Genomic DNA, 17,937 nt, shown 5'->3' on the forward strand with positions numbered 1-17,937 from the left:
TACCGCTCCTTCCACAGGAGTTGATCCCAAGGGCACCCTGTAATAAACATCCTGCACACTAAGCTCTGTTGCAGAGTCTGCTGACCAAGTAGCCCGTTCCGCGACCTGTGCAACTTGCTTGTCCTGGTGTGAACTGGTACAACCACTTGAGAAAACTGTCTGCTGTGACCTCGCAATCCTACTTCTAGATATTTACCTGGGAGAAATGAGCCTTGTGTCTGTCCACCACAAAAAGCCATCGACGGGAATGTCCATAGCAGCTTTTTTTCATAATAGATTCGAAGTGGGAACCATGCAAATGTCCATCAACTGTAGATTGTATAAATAATTGAAGTATGTTCATACACAGGAATGCTGTATAGTGATAAGAAAGAACAAGCTACTGTTATACGTAACAGCATGGCTGAATCTCACAGACATAACGTTGAGACACAAAAGAGCGCACACTGTATGATTTAATTTATATGAAGCTCAGGAACTGACCAAACTAACCCATGGCGACCGATGTGAGAACGGTGGTTCCTTGTGGGGTTCCTTGTGGGTTGTGGGTGTTGAGAAGGAGTATGAAGCAGCCTCTGGAGCGACAGAAAAGGTCTGTATCTTGATGTGGTTGGTGGCTACATATGTAAAAGTTCCCTGAGGTATAAAACACTTAGTTTTGGGCATTTTACTATATGTGTGTTATAGGTCAGTTAAAAAAAAAAAGCCACCTCAAACTAATAAATTCCTTATTAATCCAATGTAGGTTAACTGGTTTGTAGACTAAATCTGGTTAAGGTGTTACAGTCACCTGTGATATTGTCACTTTCTAGGGAAGGTTGGCTGCAGTGGGTTTAGTAATAAGGTCGTCCTGATTAGTGCATTGACTCTTCTGCAGCAGGAAGAAGCAAGCTTTAGGGCTTGGTGATCTGATGGGGGAGGAGAGGAATGCTCCAGGTTTCATGCTCCTGATTTAATCAAGACAGCTCCTCCCACTGAGATATCTACCACCAGATCTTATCAGCTGTCTCTCAATCACTGAGGCTCTCTGGGAGAAAATCTCTCTAGGGAGGAAAATAATCTCTTTTCATGCGCTGTTAGGATAGTCTGCAAACCAAACCAGTTAACCTGCAGCCAGGTAAATCCAGTAATTGAGAAAAAATCAACCATCACTGGGCATTTAAACTGCTTTGTTATTGAACCAATTTTACAAAGAAGAAAAAATCAGATATTTGCTATTTTAAATTAATTTCATTAATATGTCTTCATTAGCCTTGACCAAGAGAAGTTAAATAGGTAACTTAAAGGACTTCCCTGGTGGTGCCGTGGTTAACAGTCCGCCTGCCAATGCAGGGGACACAGGTTCGAGCCCTGGTCCAGGAAGATCCCACATGCGTGACGCAACTAAGAGTTCGTGTGCCGCAACTAAGGAGCCCATGAGTCGCAACTAGGGAGCCCGCTGGCTGCAACTAAGGAGCACACATACCGCAACTAAGGAGGCAGCAAGCTGCAACAAAGGAGAATGCTGGCTGCAACTAAGGAGCACATGTGCCACAACTAAGGAGCCAGCGAGCCACAACAAAGGGGTGCATGAGCCGCAACTAAGGAGCCCACCTGCCGCAACTAAGACCCAGTGCCACCAAATAAATTAATTAATTAAAAAAAAAAAAGAAAGAAAGGTCCTGTGGACTCTGGTGGAGGAAAGGCTGTCCTCCCACCTGTATTTGTCCTCACTTCCATCTCCATTCCTCTCCCAGGACGAGGCCAGCTGCTGGAGGATGGGCGGATTAAGCTCACTTTGGCCACAATAGCCGGCTTCCCAGATGGCCCCCTGCAGGAGAAAGGCCAGGGTCTCCCTGCCCTTGTGAAATGAGATGAGACTGGAGGCAGCTCCCCCAGGAGGGTCCTCTGCCTGTGAGCCTTCTCCCATTCTGCTATCAGGACTGGGGAGATGGCCTAGGGGAGCACCTGGCCAGACTCCAGATCAAACTTGCTTCTTCTCTTTTGGTTCCTCACACCAGCTGAGGTGCTCTGGCCTTTCTTGGTGTTGTAGAGGCGAGACTCAGGATCTGGATTCAGGCTCCGAGACAGAAGTAGACAGAGGTCTTTGGATTGCTTCCCATGCTAGGCTCCTCTGGCAGCCTGAGTCTGGGGGCGTCCAGTCGGTACACTAGTGTGTTGCACTGCAGCTTTAAAATGAAAGCTCCAGGAGGTGATTGCCATTCTCTCACTCTGGTACTTTAGGGTGTGTGTGTGTGTGTGTGTGTGAGAGACGGTGTGAGGGTGGGTACACACGAGCTTATACCTCCCACAGGGATGATGGATTCAGGGATTCCTGGATGTTTGGGCCAATGCTTTCTTAATGGTACCCCAACTCATCATTTTCTGATATGGACCCAAGTCAAGGAGACTGTGCATCACAATGCAATGGGGTGGGTACTGTGATGTGGGGAGCAGGGTCCAGCCTGCTGTGAGTCAGCCTAGGAATAGACATATACACCGGCCAGCAGAGGCTTTAAGGAGAAAACTGTCACTAGACTTTTTTCTTTGGTTTTATCTTTCTGCCTTCTTCTTAGCTCTCTCAAAAAGGTAAGCTTTGAGAGCCAAGGTTAACTATGGGTCTAAGCAAAATACACAGAGACCACAGTGCCTCTTCTCTCTCTCAAGACTAGACTTGCCAGCTTCACAACTGATCCAGGCCCCTCACCTGCACGGAGTCCCCACAGCAGGGTTTGTAAGGCACATATCTAACAGTATTTTCCAAATTTCGCTCCAGATATTAGATGAAGGAAGTATCCTGCAGTCAGGTTAGATTTAGAAACACCAGCAGAATTTTTCTGAGCCTTTTCCAAGAAGTGAGATCGATTATGCAGAGTTTTCCAAACTTACTTGATTCTAGAATCATTTCCTACAAAATATCTCATGGTATAAGACTGCCTCAGAACTCTTGGGTAAAAAGTACCTGAAGAAATAAGTGATGCCCACTGTGCCATAACATCTCGTTGGCAGATCTCCCCCTGGAACCTGGACTCAGAGTCTAGGCTATGACTTTCTCACTTTCTCACCACACAGACGTGACGAAGGACTAAATAAATGAAGCCCCTGGTTGCTTTCACACTTTTTTATTTTCTAACTCAGATTTTGTGACTATCTTCACAGAAACGCTATTGCCTTTTCACTAATAGTACAGCGTTTCTTGGTGTTAGTAGTTTCCCACTGAACAATGATTTCTTTCAATCGCTCTAAGTATAAGTGAATCACTCATTTTGCTGAAGCGTCTTAGAAACTTTCTAATCCTGACGTTTTTAATCATAAATGTCACTAAAACCTAAAAATGTCTAATATTTAACTGTAGCCATAGACCTAGCATTGACTCTTCTGTGTAGTGTCTGATCTATACATCCCTCTGCCCCCCTTAGTTTTGCGATGGCCCTCAATTAGCTCAGTGCCCCACTTCCCACCCTCCAGGGGCATGGCTCTTGCAGACCCTGTAGTCAGCCTGAACGCTTCCTTGGGAAGTAGACACTTGCTCTAATAGCAGAGTCCCAGAGCCCTGCTGTACTGCCATCCATCCCCACCCACCACAGAGACTCCTCAAATTCCCAGGATGAAACAGCTAAGGTCTGTTGCACTGGCTTTAGAAACAAAGAATGGCGCCAACTGCGGTCTCTATGGGCTGTGTGCCCAGGACTTTGACTCCTCTTGGCTTACTGAGCATGGGCATGTAAGAGTAGGAAAGGTACAGATTACTTAATTCTTGCCAGTAGGCTAATTCTTATCTGCCTTGAGGTAAATGGAAAGGCAAGGAGAGGACTATTGCTAGAGGCTGAATGTTCGTGTCCCCTCAAAGTTCATTATGTTGAAACCTAATCCTCAACGTGATGGAATTAGGTGGGGAGGCCTTTGGGAGGTGATTAGGCCATGAGGGTGGGCTGCTCATGAACAGGGTTAGTGCCCTGATGAACGAGACCTCAGAGGGCTGCCTTCTCCCTTCTGCCATGTGAGTACACAGGGAGAAGTCAGCCGTCTGCAACCCGAAAGAGGGCCTGCTCCAGACACCAAATCTGCCAGAGCCTTGGTCTTGGACTCTGAGGTCTCCAGAAGTGTGAGAAATAGTTGTTTGTTGTATAAACCACCCAGTCGATGGTATTTTGTCATAGCAGCTTGAAGGAAGCAAGACAATTAAATTGTCTTTTTTATCAGGGATTATGTGTATGTGCCTATCTGTATGGCTGCACCATGCCAGATGTGAGTAATCCTCAAGGAGTAACAGGTGAATGAGCCTGGAACGAGTGGATACCATATATAAAAAGACATAACAGTGGGGAAAAGGTGATTTAAAGTTAGAAGAGTCTGCATCTCAACTCTGCCACTTTTATTAGTTGAGTGACCATGGGTGATTCATTTTTAGTACTTAGAGCCAGTTTTCTTATAAGCAACATAGAATTATTTATCTTTCTCACTACGTGTGTATGTGTACCTGTATATGCAGAGAAATATGTTTAGAATGGTTTACATCAAATGTTAACATGGTTGTTTAGGGAATTTGGGAATTGGGTGGCTTTTCCCTTTATATTTTGTGCTTTTCACTAATATTTGATCTTTTTTAAGGTAAAGGTGTAAACCATACCCCAAATACTGTCAATGTAAAATTGTAATCATATGATAAAATGAAATCTTTCATATTTTTAAGTTTTTGAAATGGGAGAGTCTTATAAAAATTCCCAGAAATCCAACCAAGTATCATTCCTTCAGTTTCTTTTTTCCTAACTTGTGTCTATAAATAGGTCTTCATATTTAATCTTTCCAGCAGACAGTTTTCTACCTTTTGCTCCATTAATCTTGGACGAATCTTTAGAAGGTAATATGAAGACTACTGTTTTAAGAAAATATTGAAAGAAATAACAAACCACCTTACCTGGAAGAGCAGCAGATCTTTTAAAGCCTAATACTTCAAAGGGAAAAACAAAAACAAAAAGCAGGGGAAAAAAGTTAATACGGAAAAATGTAAAACCAGTTTAAATGATCTGTTTAACAAATGAAGTGACACTATGTTTCATTCGTAGTTACATGGAAACATAGATATTTTGAATTAAAAAACAAATAAGAGGTTAGCAGCTTTTTTAGGGAGTTTGTGACAATTTTCTCTGCTTCACGGGTCCCAGAGGTCAGATGGGGTCCCAACTGGTGGCAGTTTATTCCTTCAGCTTTTTATATTTTTATTCATGAACCTCTAACAATCAATAAATGGTACAACTTGTGAGAATTTCAAAATACTATTTTCCAGCCGCAAAGAAATTCTCCCAACTGAAATTAGAATTTGATAGGCTTAAATACTTTACAGATGCTTCAAATGAGATTATGAAGCCAACCAGTAGATATTTATTTATTTTACTAAAATATAGGCATGTTTTCCTTTAAATATTTGAGATTCTGTCTACAGTGCCTCTGTTATATTCATTCAAATTATTCTTATATTCCAAAACAATGAGCCTTCTAAACTGGTGGAATGTTGCCAGGAAATTTCAACAGAGTTTGAAGGCAACATGACCAAAAGGCACAGTTTAAATTGGCTTAGGGGATGAATGGGCTCCTTATCAGAGCAGCTGAAGGCTGTATATAATTAACAGCATCTGTCAACATTAAAAGGGCTGTATATAGAACAAGCAGGCCCTACAGCCCCACTGAACAGCAACCTCCAACTTCTGGTACCTTAAAATCCACAAGACCTAAACAAAAAGACAGCCCCAAGCCATGACTAGAAGGACACGGATACATTTTAGTGATACTAGCAGGGCTACAAAGCAACAGCTAATTAATGTTAATTATCTAGAGCAATTCTGTGAACAAGAGCATTGAGATTTCAAATTAGCCAGCTATCATCAAAAATATAAAATACCATTTATGAAGATAACTTTATATTTGAAATTACTGATTTAAAAATCTTTCTCATGTCATTTTAATTTTTAAATGGTGTGAAAATGATCTACTAACCTCCCTTTTTACATGATGAATTTAATTCAGTTTAATTCAGCTTGACTATTTCTGTAAGAAGAGTATTAAATTCACTCTAGGGCAATTTTTAGGTTTTTTTTGAAAAAATACATTAAATACGTTTCACCCATGAACAGGTACAAGACAACTAGAACCAAAAGAGACCCAAACCCAGAGGAAATTTCATTAAATAAATTTATTTGTTAAAATAATTTAACTCCAAATACAACTGTTGAATTTGCATTGAGTTATAACTACAATTCATGTTTTAATTGAAATGTCAAGGTTTAACAACTGACATTGTTACAAAACAATAAACTGTTGTTCAATTTTAAATGGTCAGTTGTATTAGAGCTCAACAATTAACTGTGAACTATATTTATCTCTGGGAAATCCCAAATCAATAAGGATAAGTCTGTTTCCAAAACCCACTGCAGTCATTCTTGAAACCCTGATCAAGATTTAAGAGATGCACAATGACACGTTAAAAAAAAAAAAAAAAAAAAAAGACCCCCATAGTCTTTAACATTTGATTGGCTAAGGAGACAATTAAAGCTTACCCAAGTGCTAACACAAGACTACTGAGAAGAACAGGAAACTACAAAACAAACAAAAAACCAATGGCAACAAGCAAAATAAGCACTTTCATATTCATACATATAGACAATACCCCCAGTGGGCAACTTCTGAAAACAAACAGCAGACACCCTTAGGCAACATTTCTTTATACAGAAGAGCAAATATCAGTAGTTTTACCACAGAAAAGTGATGGCAACTGTAGCGATCAGAGTCAAAATTTCAGTCTTAATTCTACAAACCAAAGGAGAAAATCATCAAAGCACCTTTCAATAGTTTAAGGAAGATTTTATGTAATACTTTTGATCAGATGCTGGCTTGTTTTGTATAAGTTGAACAAAATGAAAGGCATCAGTTACCATCACTATCACAGCTTAAAAGAACGAAAAAAAAAAGTTGCAATATCGAACGAAAAAAACTTAAAAAATGCTGCCTTTGTATAAAAGTAAAACGAGATGAAACAGAAAAAAAAGAAAACCTTATCATAGTAGCTAAAGAAAAAGTGGGTCTTTGGATCAAACCATAACATTTTTAAGGCATGTTAGAAAAACTTTCACTTATCTAGTTGCTAGTCTGATCAGGGCATAAAATAAATAGTGACCCAAGGTCACCAACTTTTAGCCACTATTGTTTCATGTGCCAACAAATTTCATCTTCCTGTTCTTAAGCTTTGTATTAACGTCTCAACAAACACATTCATTCAAGCTGAGTTATATCCATACCAGATGAAATACCAACAGTAAGAGCACACAAGCAGTTTCCACATTTCTGCGTATCTTTGATGCTTTGTCACTAAATATTCAGGGCTGCGTGGAAACACTGATCAGGCAGCCAAATCAGTTATTAACATCTTTACAGTAAAAAACCACCTTATTGTCTGACAAACACGTCTAACTAAAACCCAAATTTTTAGATAACCTTTTCCACCTTATATCTTGCCATACCTTTCATATTATTTAACTTTTCTTGTCTGCATAGCAATCCACAATGTAAAACTGTAGAATCTTTATAGATGTTTTTAATATGTAATCTGTTGCCATAAATTGCTACCAAATATGGAATTCTAAAAAACAGAATCATTCTTAGAAGTTACAGGATTCAAAAGTCAAACAGTGCACTAACAAGTATTTCTAATTCAGTTGATAAAATCATACTTCTTGAATCTTTGATTTCTCCACGTGATCGAGTCAAATCACCTTTTACGTGATGAAATTTATTTCAATAAAACTGGTCAGAACTTTCTGTCCTATAAACAAGGTGCTTCATAATTGGGGATCATAAAAAAAAAACGATACTGAAGAATGCAAATATTCACAGTTCAAAGACTTCTGACAACCACGGCCTGGTTTTACCCACAGATCTCTGTTTTCTCATCTATGAAAAGGACTATCCACCTTTTTTCTCTCCTCTAACCTTAATGTCAGGTTACTAAACACTTGGGGGGCTACCAATGATTTCAATAATGTATAAAAACAAATAATTTGAAAGAAAAAAATGGTTTTGATACACTATATTCTGCAGTACAGATTCTCATTATAGGCAATTATCTCTGACTTGTGCCAAATTCGTAGGAACAATGAACACACATGCACACGCAAACATACACTCTTCGCTCAGTTACACACATAAGACCCGAGCTTACTTGCACAAGCGCGCGAAACCAACAACATGTGGGGCGGTATGTAGATCACAGGCTCAGTGATACTGCAGTTCTGAAGGCCAAATTTATCTCCAGAGGATCAGCTCAAGATACGCTCTTCAGCATTTGTAACTCTGAAGTTAGTTGAAAACCCTTCTGCACTTGATTGTAAAACTTATGAATAGGTTTTTCGTGTGCCTTTAGTCATGCAAATGATAAATACTTTACGGCTATGAAAACCAAAAATGTCAGAACTTGAGCACCTTTTCAAAACAAAATATTCACTCCAGCTTTATTTGCCACTTCAGTGATCAGGGCAAAATTGTTGTAAGAAAATCTTTATATAATTCTCCAGGAAAATTAAAGGGTTTTTTTTTTTTGTTTGTTTTTTAACTTTCACTCTATAATTTATGTTCTACTTTTAAGCCCAAATTATTTCTCATGGTTATTCAATTTTTTAAATGCCTGCGATAAAGCTCTGCTATAGAAAACTTGATTTCGAAAGCAGGTTAGCCGAGAATCACACCACAACCATAGCCCTTAAAGGCAAGAAGGAATTTGCTGCTTTAACGAACGTAAAAATGCAAGATATCTGTACTGTCTTGTGAGGTTTCTGCAAACGGGAACATGTGGATGCAACATGGCTTCGTTTTCCTTACATGATGGTACTAGTTAATCTACTAGAACACTTCTCGTTAGTAAGGCTACACAATCTCTTTCCGTCACAGTTGCTTCCTTCTTGTTCAGTAAAGTAATAAAGACCATCCCTGCTTAGTTAACAGAGGGTGGGTTTGGGGTTTTAATTCGGCTCAAACCCTTGTAAGAGTCTCCATTTTCTGGGCAAAGCAGGTGATGACACATTCTAACACTAGGCTGTATTTTTACACAACCTGTTGTGACTTTTGCTCTATCAAGGACTGATGTGTGAGTTAGTTCCGTGTCACAAATTAGGATAACATCTACAATTAAGCATCGATTTTGAAAAACAAATATGTCAGCTGAGCAAAGAATCTCTCCCTGTAATGCTGTTGGCAGGTCAGCTGTTGTTATCTTACTTGACGTGATACATTGGTTAGAAGCACTATCTCAGTTCCTGAAATTCAGTACTCTTGTAGGAAAATATTTCTCCTTAATTTTTTTTTTAACAGAAGACAAAATATTTTAATTGTAAGTGGTCACAGGAATTCTTCTGGTTTCTTGCCCGTGATTATTTTTAACATATACCATAGTTGCTTCTGTCAACTCAGTGACAATGCAATGATAGCTTTCAAAGGAAAACACTCTGTAGATCGACTTGGCTATGCCTGAAGCTGCAGGTGCCTAGAGAAGACTGAGGACCACGGTGAAGACTGGAGTTACTGAACCCATATGTTACTCAGAGACATCAACTGACCATCACTGCTCCACTCTGAACAAGGACGGCTATTTCACTGGAGATTCACACCACACATCCTGCAAGCTCCACTGTTGAGCAGACGAGGTTGGTATCGCCTGCGATTCAGGGCAGCTCCTGACCAGGACAGCCACGTGTGAATGCTACTGGATGTTACATGCAGAACAGCACGGGTCATCCTTGTCGGGCTGCGCGGCATAGTTCATTTGCCTCACAATTTCTGCGAAGAGTTCGTCCACCATTGTTTTGCTCTTGGCAGACGTCTCCATGAAGGGGCAGCCCCACTCTTCTGCAAGGGCTCTGCCTTCACTGGAGGACACTTCTCTCTCACTTTCCAGATCTACTTTGTTCCCGACCAAGATGACTGGCACCTTCTCATACCTACGAGAGAATAAACAAAACACACAGATGTTGGAGAAGTTAGCATGAAGTTAAACAGGTAAAGTGTATTTTCTCTTTTTTCTCTATATTCTACTACAAATATACTTTTTAGTTACATGAAAAATTATTTGCTCCAGTTGGTTTGACATTTGCCAGAAGGCATTTAGAAGCAGCTCTCATAGTAGGTCATAAATGGGTTTTTCAAAATGATGTTTTAAATTAATCAATTATACATCTTTTAAAATCAATTTACCTTTCCAGATATACTTGGAAAATTATTCTCAGAATCTCAGAATAAATCCCTTTTTATGGATTAATTTAAACTTTTTTCATTATAAGAGATGCTTACAAAAATTCAGATGATGAGGTACTAGCTCTTGTGACTAAATGAATAATTTATAATTTTATATAATTTCAGCATTTTACTATGTTCTAGAAGTATACAAAACTGATCTTGTTCTGATAGTTCCTAAATAAGAAAAAAGCTAGTAGAACTCATTAGGATGAAACCCACCAAACACAACTACACTCTATCCCTTTACACAAACTGTTATAGATTAGCCTGTTGAAAGACAATCACGGTTCTTTTCAGCCTGACAAGGACTTAAACATTCCAATCATTAGCTTTATTTGATGTTACCACTTCTTTTCCTTCCTAACTAGAATCAGTGTGCTACAGACTAAATGTGTGTCCAACCAAAATTCATATGTTGAAACCTAACCCCCAAAGTGATGGTGATGGTATTTAGGTTGGGCCTTTGGGAAGTGATTAGATCATGAATGGAATCTGTGCCCTTATAAAAGAGACCCCCGAGAGCTCCTTTGCCCCTACAGCCAAGTAAAGACATAGTGAAAAGATGACAGTGTATGAACTAGGGAAGTGGGCCCACAGCCCACACTGAATCTTCCAGAGCCTCGACCTTGGACTCCCCAGCCTCTAGAACTGGGAGGAATAAATTTCTGTTGTTTAAGTCATGCAGTCTATTGTATTTTTGTTATAGGAGTCAGATGGACTCAGGTAAGGTTTCTATAAGTAAAGATGTTTGGAAAAAACTAATCTAATAGACAAAAGATAATATGAAAAGAACAAAGAGGTCCTAAGTCATTTTGGTACTAAAGATGATTCTCTCTGCAATGATTACTCATGGTGTAAAAATACATGGTGCTACTGTGTCTCTTTATTTACTATTTGTGTTTATGTTTGTTCTAAGCAATGTTGCTAATGCATTTGTACTTTATACATCATTTTAAAAGCTTTTTGTGATTTTAGGATAAATCAATACCTGTGTCTGTACTTACCCCTAAGCAGAATGCATCTCTAATTTATAAAGGAAGCAAACTGCAAACCTGCACACAAGTGATAACAAATGTGACTAGATACAGCTAATCCGTTAGAAGAGAAAGCTACCCATAGTCAGGATTTACTAAGGCAGGATTTGTAGGGCGTTTTTATCATTCAGGAAACTGAGTAACAGGCTGGCAGCTAATGCTAGTGACAGTACTTCCACAACTTCATCATCCTCGCAAGATGGTTCATCTCTACTCACCCTAATTTATAAAGCAAACTATATTCCCAACAGAGTCTCTCTGTTTTCCTTTGGCACAAGATCAAACTGAGAATGGTCTCAACAACAGGGCGCACTCCAGGCAGTGTGCCCCTTAGAAATCTGAAATACACAAGCAACCTAAAAATGAGTGGGGACAGTGGGGATAACAATATCAAAGGTAAATCTAAGATTTGGATATTATCATTTTGCTAGAAATGGATCTGGACAATTCCAATTTTTATCAAAGGACTTTCCATGCATTTACTGTATTTCAGTGGTGCCTAGGCTTTCTGATCTCAGATCATACTGAGAGCTCTGAACATATGACACAGGAGTTTTTCACAGCTTCTAGGACCTTCACATACAAACAATTACGTGTACTCCTTGGCCTCTGGGAGGACAACGGCAGTGAGAATGAAGCTGCATTACGAACACTATAAATCAGTGCTTTGCATACAAGCCCTCTTGGCCTGCTGTACAGAGAAGCTTGGCAAGGAGCTGACACGGCCAGTCCTGTCGGGACAAGGTCAGTTCCTAATCTGTTTCACTTGCAAAGGTATAACTGCATTTTGTTTTCCTTATAAGAGGCTATACATCACTGTGTGTTTAAAACACTTTGTCTAGAAGTAAAGTAACATAACGTTAATAAAATTAAGTAAAATTTATCGATTAAATTTAAGTTAAAATTAATTTCAATCTCTGTTTACAATACTTAACAAAAGGAAAGTGATAAGGCATCCCTTTCTATTACTAATCAAGTGATAACTGTTTTAAGGAATACTTTTTAGTTTAAATATACAGTATAATATGCTTTATACATAAAGAAATATTTCTTACTTTTAATTAAAAACTACAAATATGTGGATTTTCAAAACGTGTAAAAAAACCAAATCATTAACCATTGTATGACACACTGAATCAAGAATCTGAATAAATCTAACAGATTCTCAAAAGGGTAATAACTAGAACACTGCAAACATAGGTCCACTTGCAACAGTATTTAATGATTGTTAAACCGAAATGTCCACTTAGTCGTATCAGAGACCTTGTCCATTATATCACACACTGAATTCAGTGGTCTTTCCTAAAACCAAGATGCTAAAGATGCTAGAGAAATCCAGATTAATATTCGCAGAAGGCTTTAAAAGACTGAATAAGATGTTTAAGAAAAGACTGAATAAGATGTACATTTCAGAACACCCGACGGTGATCAATTTCGTGGCTCCTTCGGTTAACATAAATATATGCGACAGGATCTGGAGGCTCAGCTTCCAGTCGGGCCACTGAGAGGCTGCAAGGCTGGGCAAATCAGTTACTCTACTCGCCCGTATTTCATTTCCTCAGCAGTAAAGCAGGAGTAAGAACATCTGTTCCCACTTAACACACAAGGTTGCTGTAACGGTCACGTGAGAGAACCTAGGAAAAACCAAGTGCCGGATAAACGAATGGTGGCGTTCTTTCCCCTCCTGCCCGCTGATATGAGACCACGGCCTCAGGAAGTGTGAAGCAGGAGGGGGAACTGGTGGGCGGGGGTGAGGAGTGCGACGGAGGGCGCACCAACCTGGGCGGTGAGGACGAGGGCCAGAGGCAGGCCTGGAGTCACAGGGATAAAGCAGCGCCCTGACAACAGCCTCTTCTACTCTACCCCGCCCAGGCTGAGCATCGTAACCACAGGGAACAGGAAAAGCGGAAGAGCCTTCTCCTAATGTGGGTACCTGTGGGGAAGGGGATCGGAAAAGGCGCTGGCTTGGGATGACAGAATTGGTCCTCCGTGTGGAGGAAAGATCTGGAGAAACCTGGATCCTCCTTCGGTACGATGAGTGAGAAAGAAATGGGACAGCAGCAAAGGATGAGCTTGACAGAGTAGAGCGAGGCTGTGAGGAAACTGGCTCTGCTCTGCACTGTGGTTATACGGTATGTTAAGAAACAAACAAACCGATAACGCCCAGACCAGGACTCCAGTTCCAGAACTGCCTCTCGCCAGTGCTGTGAATTTAGAAAATTAACGTAATCTCTACGTTCCGTGGTTTCTTGGACCATAAAATGAGCTGGACTAGCTAATTTCGAAGGGGTTCTTAAGCCCTGAAGTTGAAAGTCAGCACAGACACAGCAGGTCACTCCCAAGACAACACGTATCACTTACTGAGTGACTGCTGAGAGCCCAGCACTGCTCTAAGAACAGCACCCAACGGGCTGAGCTTCACAAGAGATGCGGATGGACGCCTCAGGAGTAAGCCCAACATGCAGGGGTAACCGCGTCAGATTCAGTGGGGCGAAGTCCCCAGGCAGCAGAGCTTTGCGACTTGGCGAGTGGAGCGGGTGCTCAGTGCATTCCGCCTCCCAGGAAGGTGGAGATGCACTTGGGGCCCCGGCAGCTCCATCGCACTGACACCACTGTTCAAACACAGAAACGTGGGATGCTTTTAGCTGTGCGAGCACTGAAGGCTCTACGGAAAACTGCCTGCCGCTGCGTAAGTAACTAGTGATAAACAGTCAATGTGTTGTATTATTTATTCATCCATTTAACACGTTTATTTAAGGGCCTACTATGTGCTAGATACTATTCTAGGCACTTACGATACATCAGTGAGTAAAACAAAGAGCTCTGCCCTAGAGTCTAGCAAAGGAGACGGTCATCGATAATACACCCAAGTAAATACGTAAATTATTGGCTTACTAAATGGTGTTAGGTGCAATGGAAAAAACCTGCAGAACAGGGAGGGGGCTGGGAGCACAGGTGCTACTTTAAACCAGATGAGCAGAGTAGGCCTTGTTGGGATGGTGGCATGTGAGCAAAGGTGTAAGGGAGTTTGCCAAGCAGGTATCTGGGGAAGAACATGCCAGGTAGGACTCAGGCCAGGCAGTGTGAAAGCTGGTGGGAGTGTGTGTGATGGCTGGGGGCCCATCTGTATAGCCTCCTGCCACTCCTGCAGCCAGAAACCCTGCAGCACAGGAAACCTGTTCACTTCAGGCTAAACAGAACTTTGGAACCTGGGTGGCAAAAGTGGCCTCAGAAGACAAACGTGACGCCTGTGACAGGGCCAACCAGATTATCTAGGAAGACTAGGTACTTGGTTGGCAGGTGACGGCAGCACTTTCATTTCATGCTCTATATTTATAATAGTTTCGTGAGTTGTCTTCATTTTTTCTCTTTTCTAAACACATCACTTGGGAACAAAGGTGAAGCTGCAAAATTCCGAAAATATTTAATTTATGTATTATTGTTAACGTTATTAAGAGCAGAGTAGCACGCTGTCCACATCTTAAACATCAGCTGGTTTCTCATCAACTTCAGCATAACTTCCTTGCTTTGAGAGTGGGATCATGCAGTGGCTTCTGCATCTCACTTTTATTTTTGTTTATATTCTGAGAACTCTTGTTTTATTAACATGAATGTTCGTGTTGTTTACCGTATCATGAGCATGATATATTAATATATATTAATATATAATATATTATATATTAATTATTAATATATTAATAAATAAAATTAGTTCTTTTGAGCAGCTCTGCTTAATGCATTGAATGAAACATCAGAAATACTGGCGTGAGTATCACTTAGCTGTAGAATGTTGATGGCTTCTCAGTGAAGGCAGCTTCGTAAATATGAATAGTTCAAAGCATTTGATGTTTGTCAACAGTCTTTATGTAACTGTCTTGATATGGGTATATGTGTACGTATATTTTATTCTGGTTGTGTCAAACTCAGCTGATCACCAAAATAGCTTAAAAACTAAAAATACTGATTCCCAGGCCCGACTCCAGAGCTACTGAATCTGAATTTGTGGGATCAGGACTCAAGACCCTATTAAAAAATACCTATCTAGGGCTTCCCTGGTGGCGCAGTCGTTGAGAGTCCGCCTGCTGATGCAGGGGACACGGGTTCGTGTCCCGGTCTGGGAAGATCCCACATGCCGCGGAGCGGCTGGGCCTCTGAGCCATGGCCGCTGAGCCTGCGTGTCCGGAGCCTGTGCTCCGCAACGGGAGAGGCCACAACAGTGAGAGGCCTGCGTACGCAAAAACAAAATAAAAAAAACCTATCTGGATCTATAAGTTCTGAAGACTAATTGTGAGGTTCAGCAGGGCTTAGGAATCACTGACCTGATCTACTACGTTGTGACCCCAAACAATACTGTATGTGTATAGTTATGGTTTTGTACTGTGGCAAGTCCAGGATCAGTTCCTTCTTCCCTGCATTTATTCACCAATGGTAAGCTGTAGACAGATAGCACTATACTCAGTTCCTTTAACTTCCTTTTGAGGGTGTCGCATTGTAGCATATTAAAAGAAGGCTATGCTTCACATGAATTTTACCAGGCTGCTGTCTTCTCAGTCACTTTTTCAAGAGCAGGTTGAAATATAATTCTCTTTAAATTCAGAAATGAGAATCGGAAAGATTTTTACTTACAAGGTCCCCTTGTTCAACCTTCCACCCGTTGTTAAAAATCTCACCTACCAAGAGGGTCTCAAGGCAAAATGTCAGAACACCTGATGCTTTAATCATTTCCATGACAACCTTACCAAATGGTTATATTTCAACATCTTTAGTGATGTGGAAATCATATCTCAGGCAACCCATTTTGTCCTTCCTGTCAGTTCTGTTAAATGTTAGTGTTAAAAAGTCAGTGCTAAAAAGTTTATCCCTATCTAATGAGCTGTGATCTGTAACACCTTGTCCCTCCTTTTACGCTTGAGAACATAGAAATCTTTTCTCCAAAATGAAAATAGCGTTTCTTCTCCATCTCCCTGGTCAAATAAGTAACACATAATGATTTTAAAAAACCCATGGCAATATTTAAATAGGTAAAGAGGAAACTGAAAAACATTCTTAATCTCACCTCTATGAGAATAATTGCTATAACTATTTTCATGAATATCATTTCACTATTTTCCTATACATATCTATATAAATGTAAATTTTTATGAAAGATTATATCAGCTTCGATTTTCACTTATCATGGACTTTGTATATCAATAAGTGATATACATCATATTAATGGCTAAACAGTATTCCATTTTATAGAGTCTCTACGATAAACATACCGTAATTTAATGACTCCTTCTCCATTAGTGCATGGAGAGTTCCCCTCTACTCATTTTTTTCACTAACAAACAGCAATCTGATGAACTACACCTAGAGGTATAACTTCTTTCTCAAAGGTGTGCATAATGTGTGCGTGTGTGTGTGTATGGCATACCATTTAAACCAGAAAAATCACATTTCTAGATTAGATAACCAGGTTGCCATGCACACATACATGCAGTCTCAACTGACATCCAGAAATTTATACCACAACCAACAGTGCTTAAGAGTGCCTGTTTCCCCACCCTTGGGATTGATATTTTTAATCTTTCAATAAAGTATTATGGCAGTTCTGGAGAAAGAGGACGGTTTTTGGCTAGGAGTTGAAGGCTCCTACCACAGCCTGCCAGCATAAAACATCAATACTTCTCGTAACGATGGAAAACATAAGCTAAATAAGGCTTCCGTCTTCCTCTAAACTGATTTGTTTTGAGGTGACTAAATATTTCATCTTAAAAGAGCACTTCTGGTAATTTAGCTTGAGTAATGGAAGGAAACCACAATTCTGTGCTGCAACTTTCTCTTGGTTTCAGACTGCATACTGAAGAACAGAGAGAAATCTGTAAATGTAATGTAAAAATTAAGTTAGGAGCATAATAACACTAAAAAGATACTCAAAGCTATCACGGATACTCCAAATCGATGTAGATAAAAATAATTTGTTTTAATAGAAATTAAGAGCTGACACTGTATCAGAAGAACAGTTTGATGGTGAGGGACCAAACTGATCATGACAATCAACTCAGGCATTTTTTTTTTTTTTGGCGGTACGCGGGCCTCTCACTGTTGTGGCCTCTCCCGTTGCGGAGCACAGGCTCCGGACGCACAGGCTCAGCGGCCATGGCTCACGGGCCCAGCCACTCCGTGGCATGTGGGATCTTCCCTGACGGGGGCATGAACCCGTGTCCCCTGCATCGGCAGGCGGATTCTCAACCACTGCGCCACCAGGGAAGCCCCTCAACTCAGGCATTTTGAATGTTGTATTAAAAAACCATTTGAGGGAGAAAATATTTGCAGAAGACATCTGATAAAGGATTGTTATCCAAAATATACAAAGAAGTCTTAAAACTCAACAAGAAACAACCCAATTAAAAAACCGAGCGAGGGCTTCCCTGGTGGCGCAGTGGTTGAGAGTCCACCTGCCAATGCAGGGGACGTGAGTTCGTGCCCTGGTCCGGGAAGATCCCACATGCCACGGAGCGGCTGGGCCCGTGAGCCATGGCCGCTGAGCCTGCGCGTCCGGAGCCTGTGCTCTGCAACGGGAGAGGCCACAACAGTGAGAGGCCTGTGTACTGCAAAAAAAAAAAAAAAACGCCGAAAGACCTTAATAGACATCTCAATGAAG

At 40.6% G+C, this 17,937-nt stretch overlaps 1 protein-coding gene and 1 long non-coding RNA gene across 2 annotated transcripts in view; both read right to left on the reverse strand.

The window, feature by feature from the left end:
* Positions 1 to 283: 283 nt before the first annotated feature.
* On the reverse strand, positions 284 to 8,643 carry LOC309836017. The gene is made up of 3 exons (XR_014298082.1): positions 8,192 to 8,643; positions 4,898 to 4,930; positions 284 to 354 (listed from the first exon to the last, which is right to left on the reverse strand). It is a non-coding gene; the product is annotated as an uncharacterized lncRNA (long non-coding RNA).
* A 1,081-nt stretch (positions 8,644 to 9,724) lies between these two features.
* The window catches only part of RAP2A (RAP2A, member of RAS oncogene family), a gene marked incomplete at its 3' end in the record, with an annotated part of 36,950 nt that continues 28,737 nt past the window's right edge, over positions 9,725 to 17,937 (reverse strand). The window contains exon 2 of the mRNA XM_082675563.1: positions 9,725 to 9,962. Coding sequence (XP_082531689.1) covers positions 9,725 to 9,962 — 238 coding nt within the window. The remainder of the gene's footprint in view (positions 9,963 to 17,937) is intronic.

This window comes from Grampus griseus (assembly GCF_964374135.1).
Source record: "Grampus griseus genome assembly, chromosome: 18".
In the NCBI taxonomy this organism is placed as follows: Eukaryota; Metazoa; Chordata; class Mammalia; order Artiodactyla; family Delphinidae; genus Grampus; species Grampus griseus.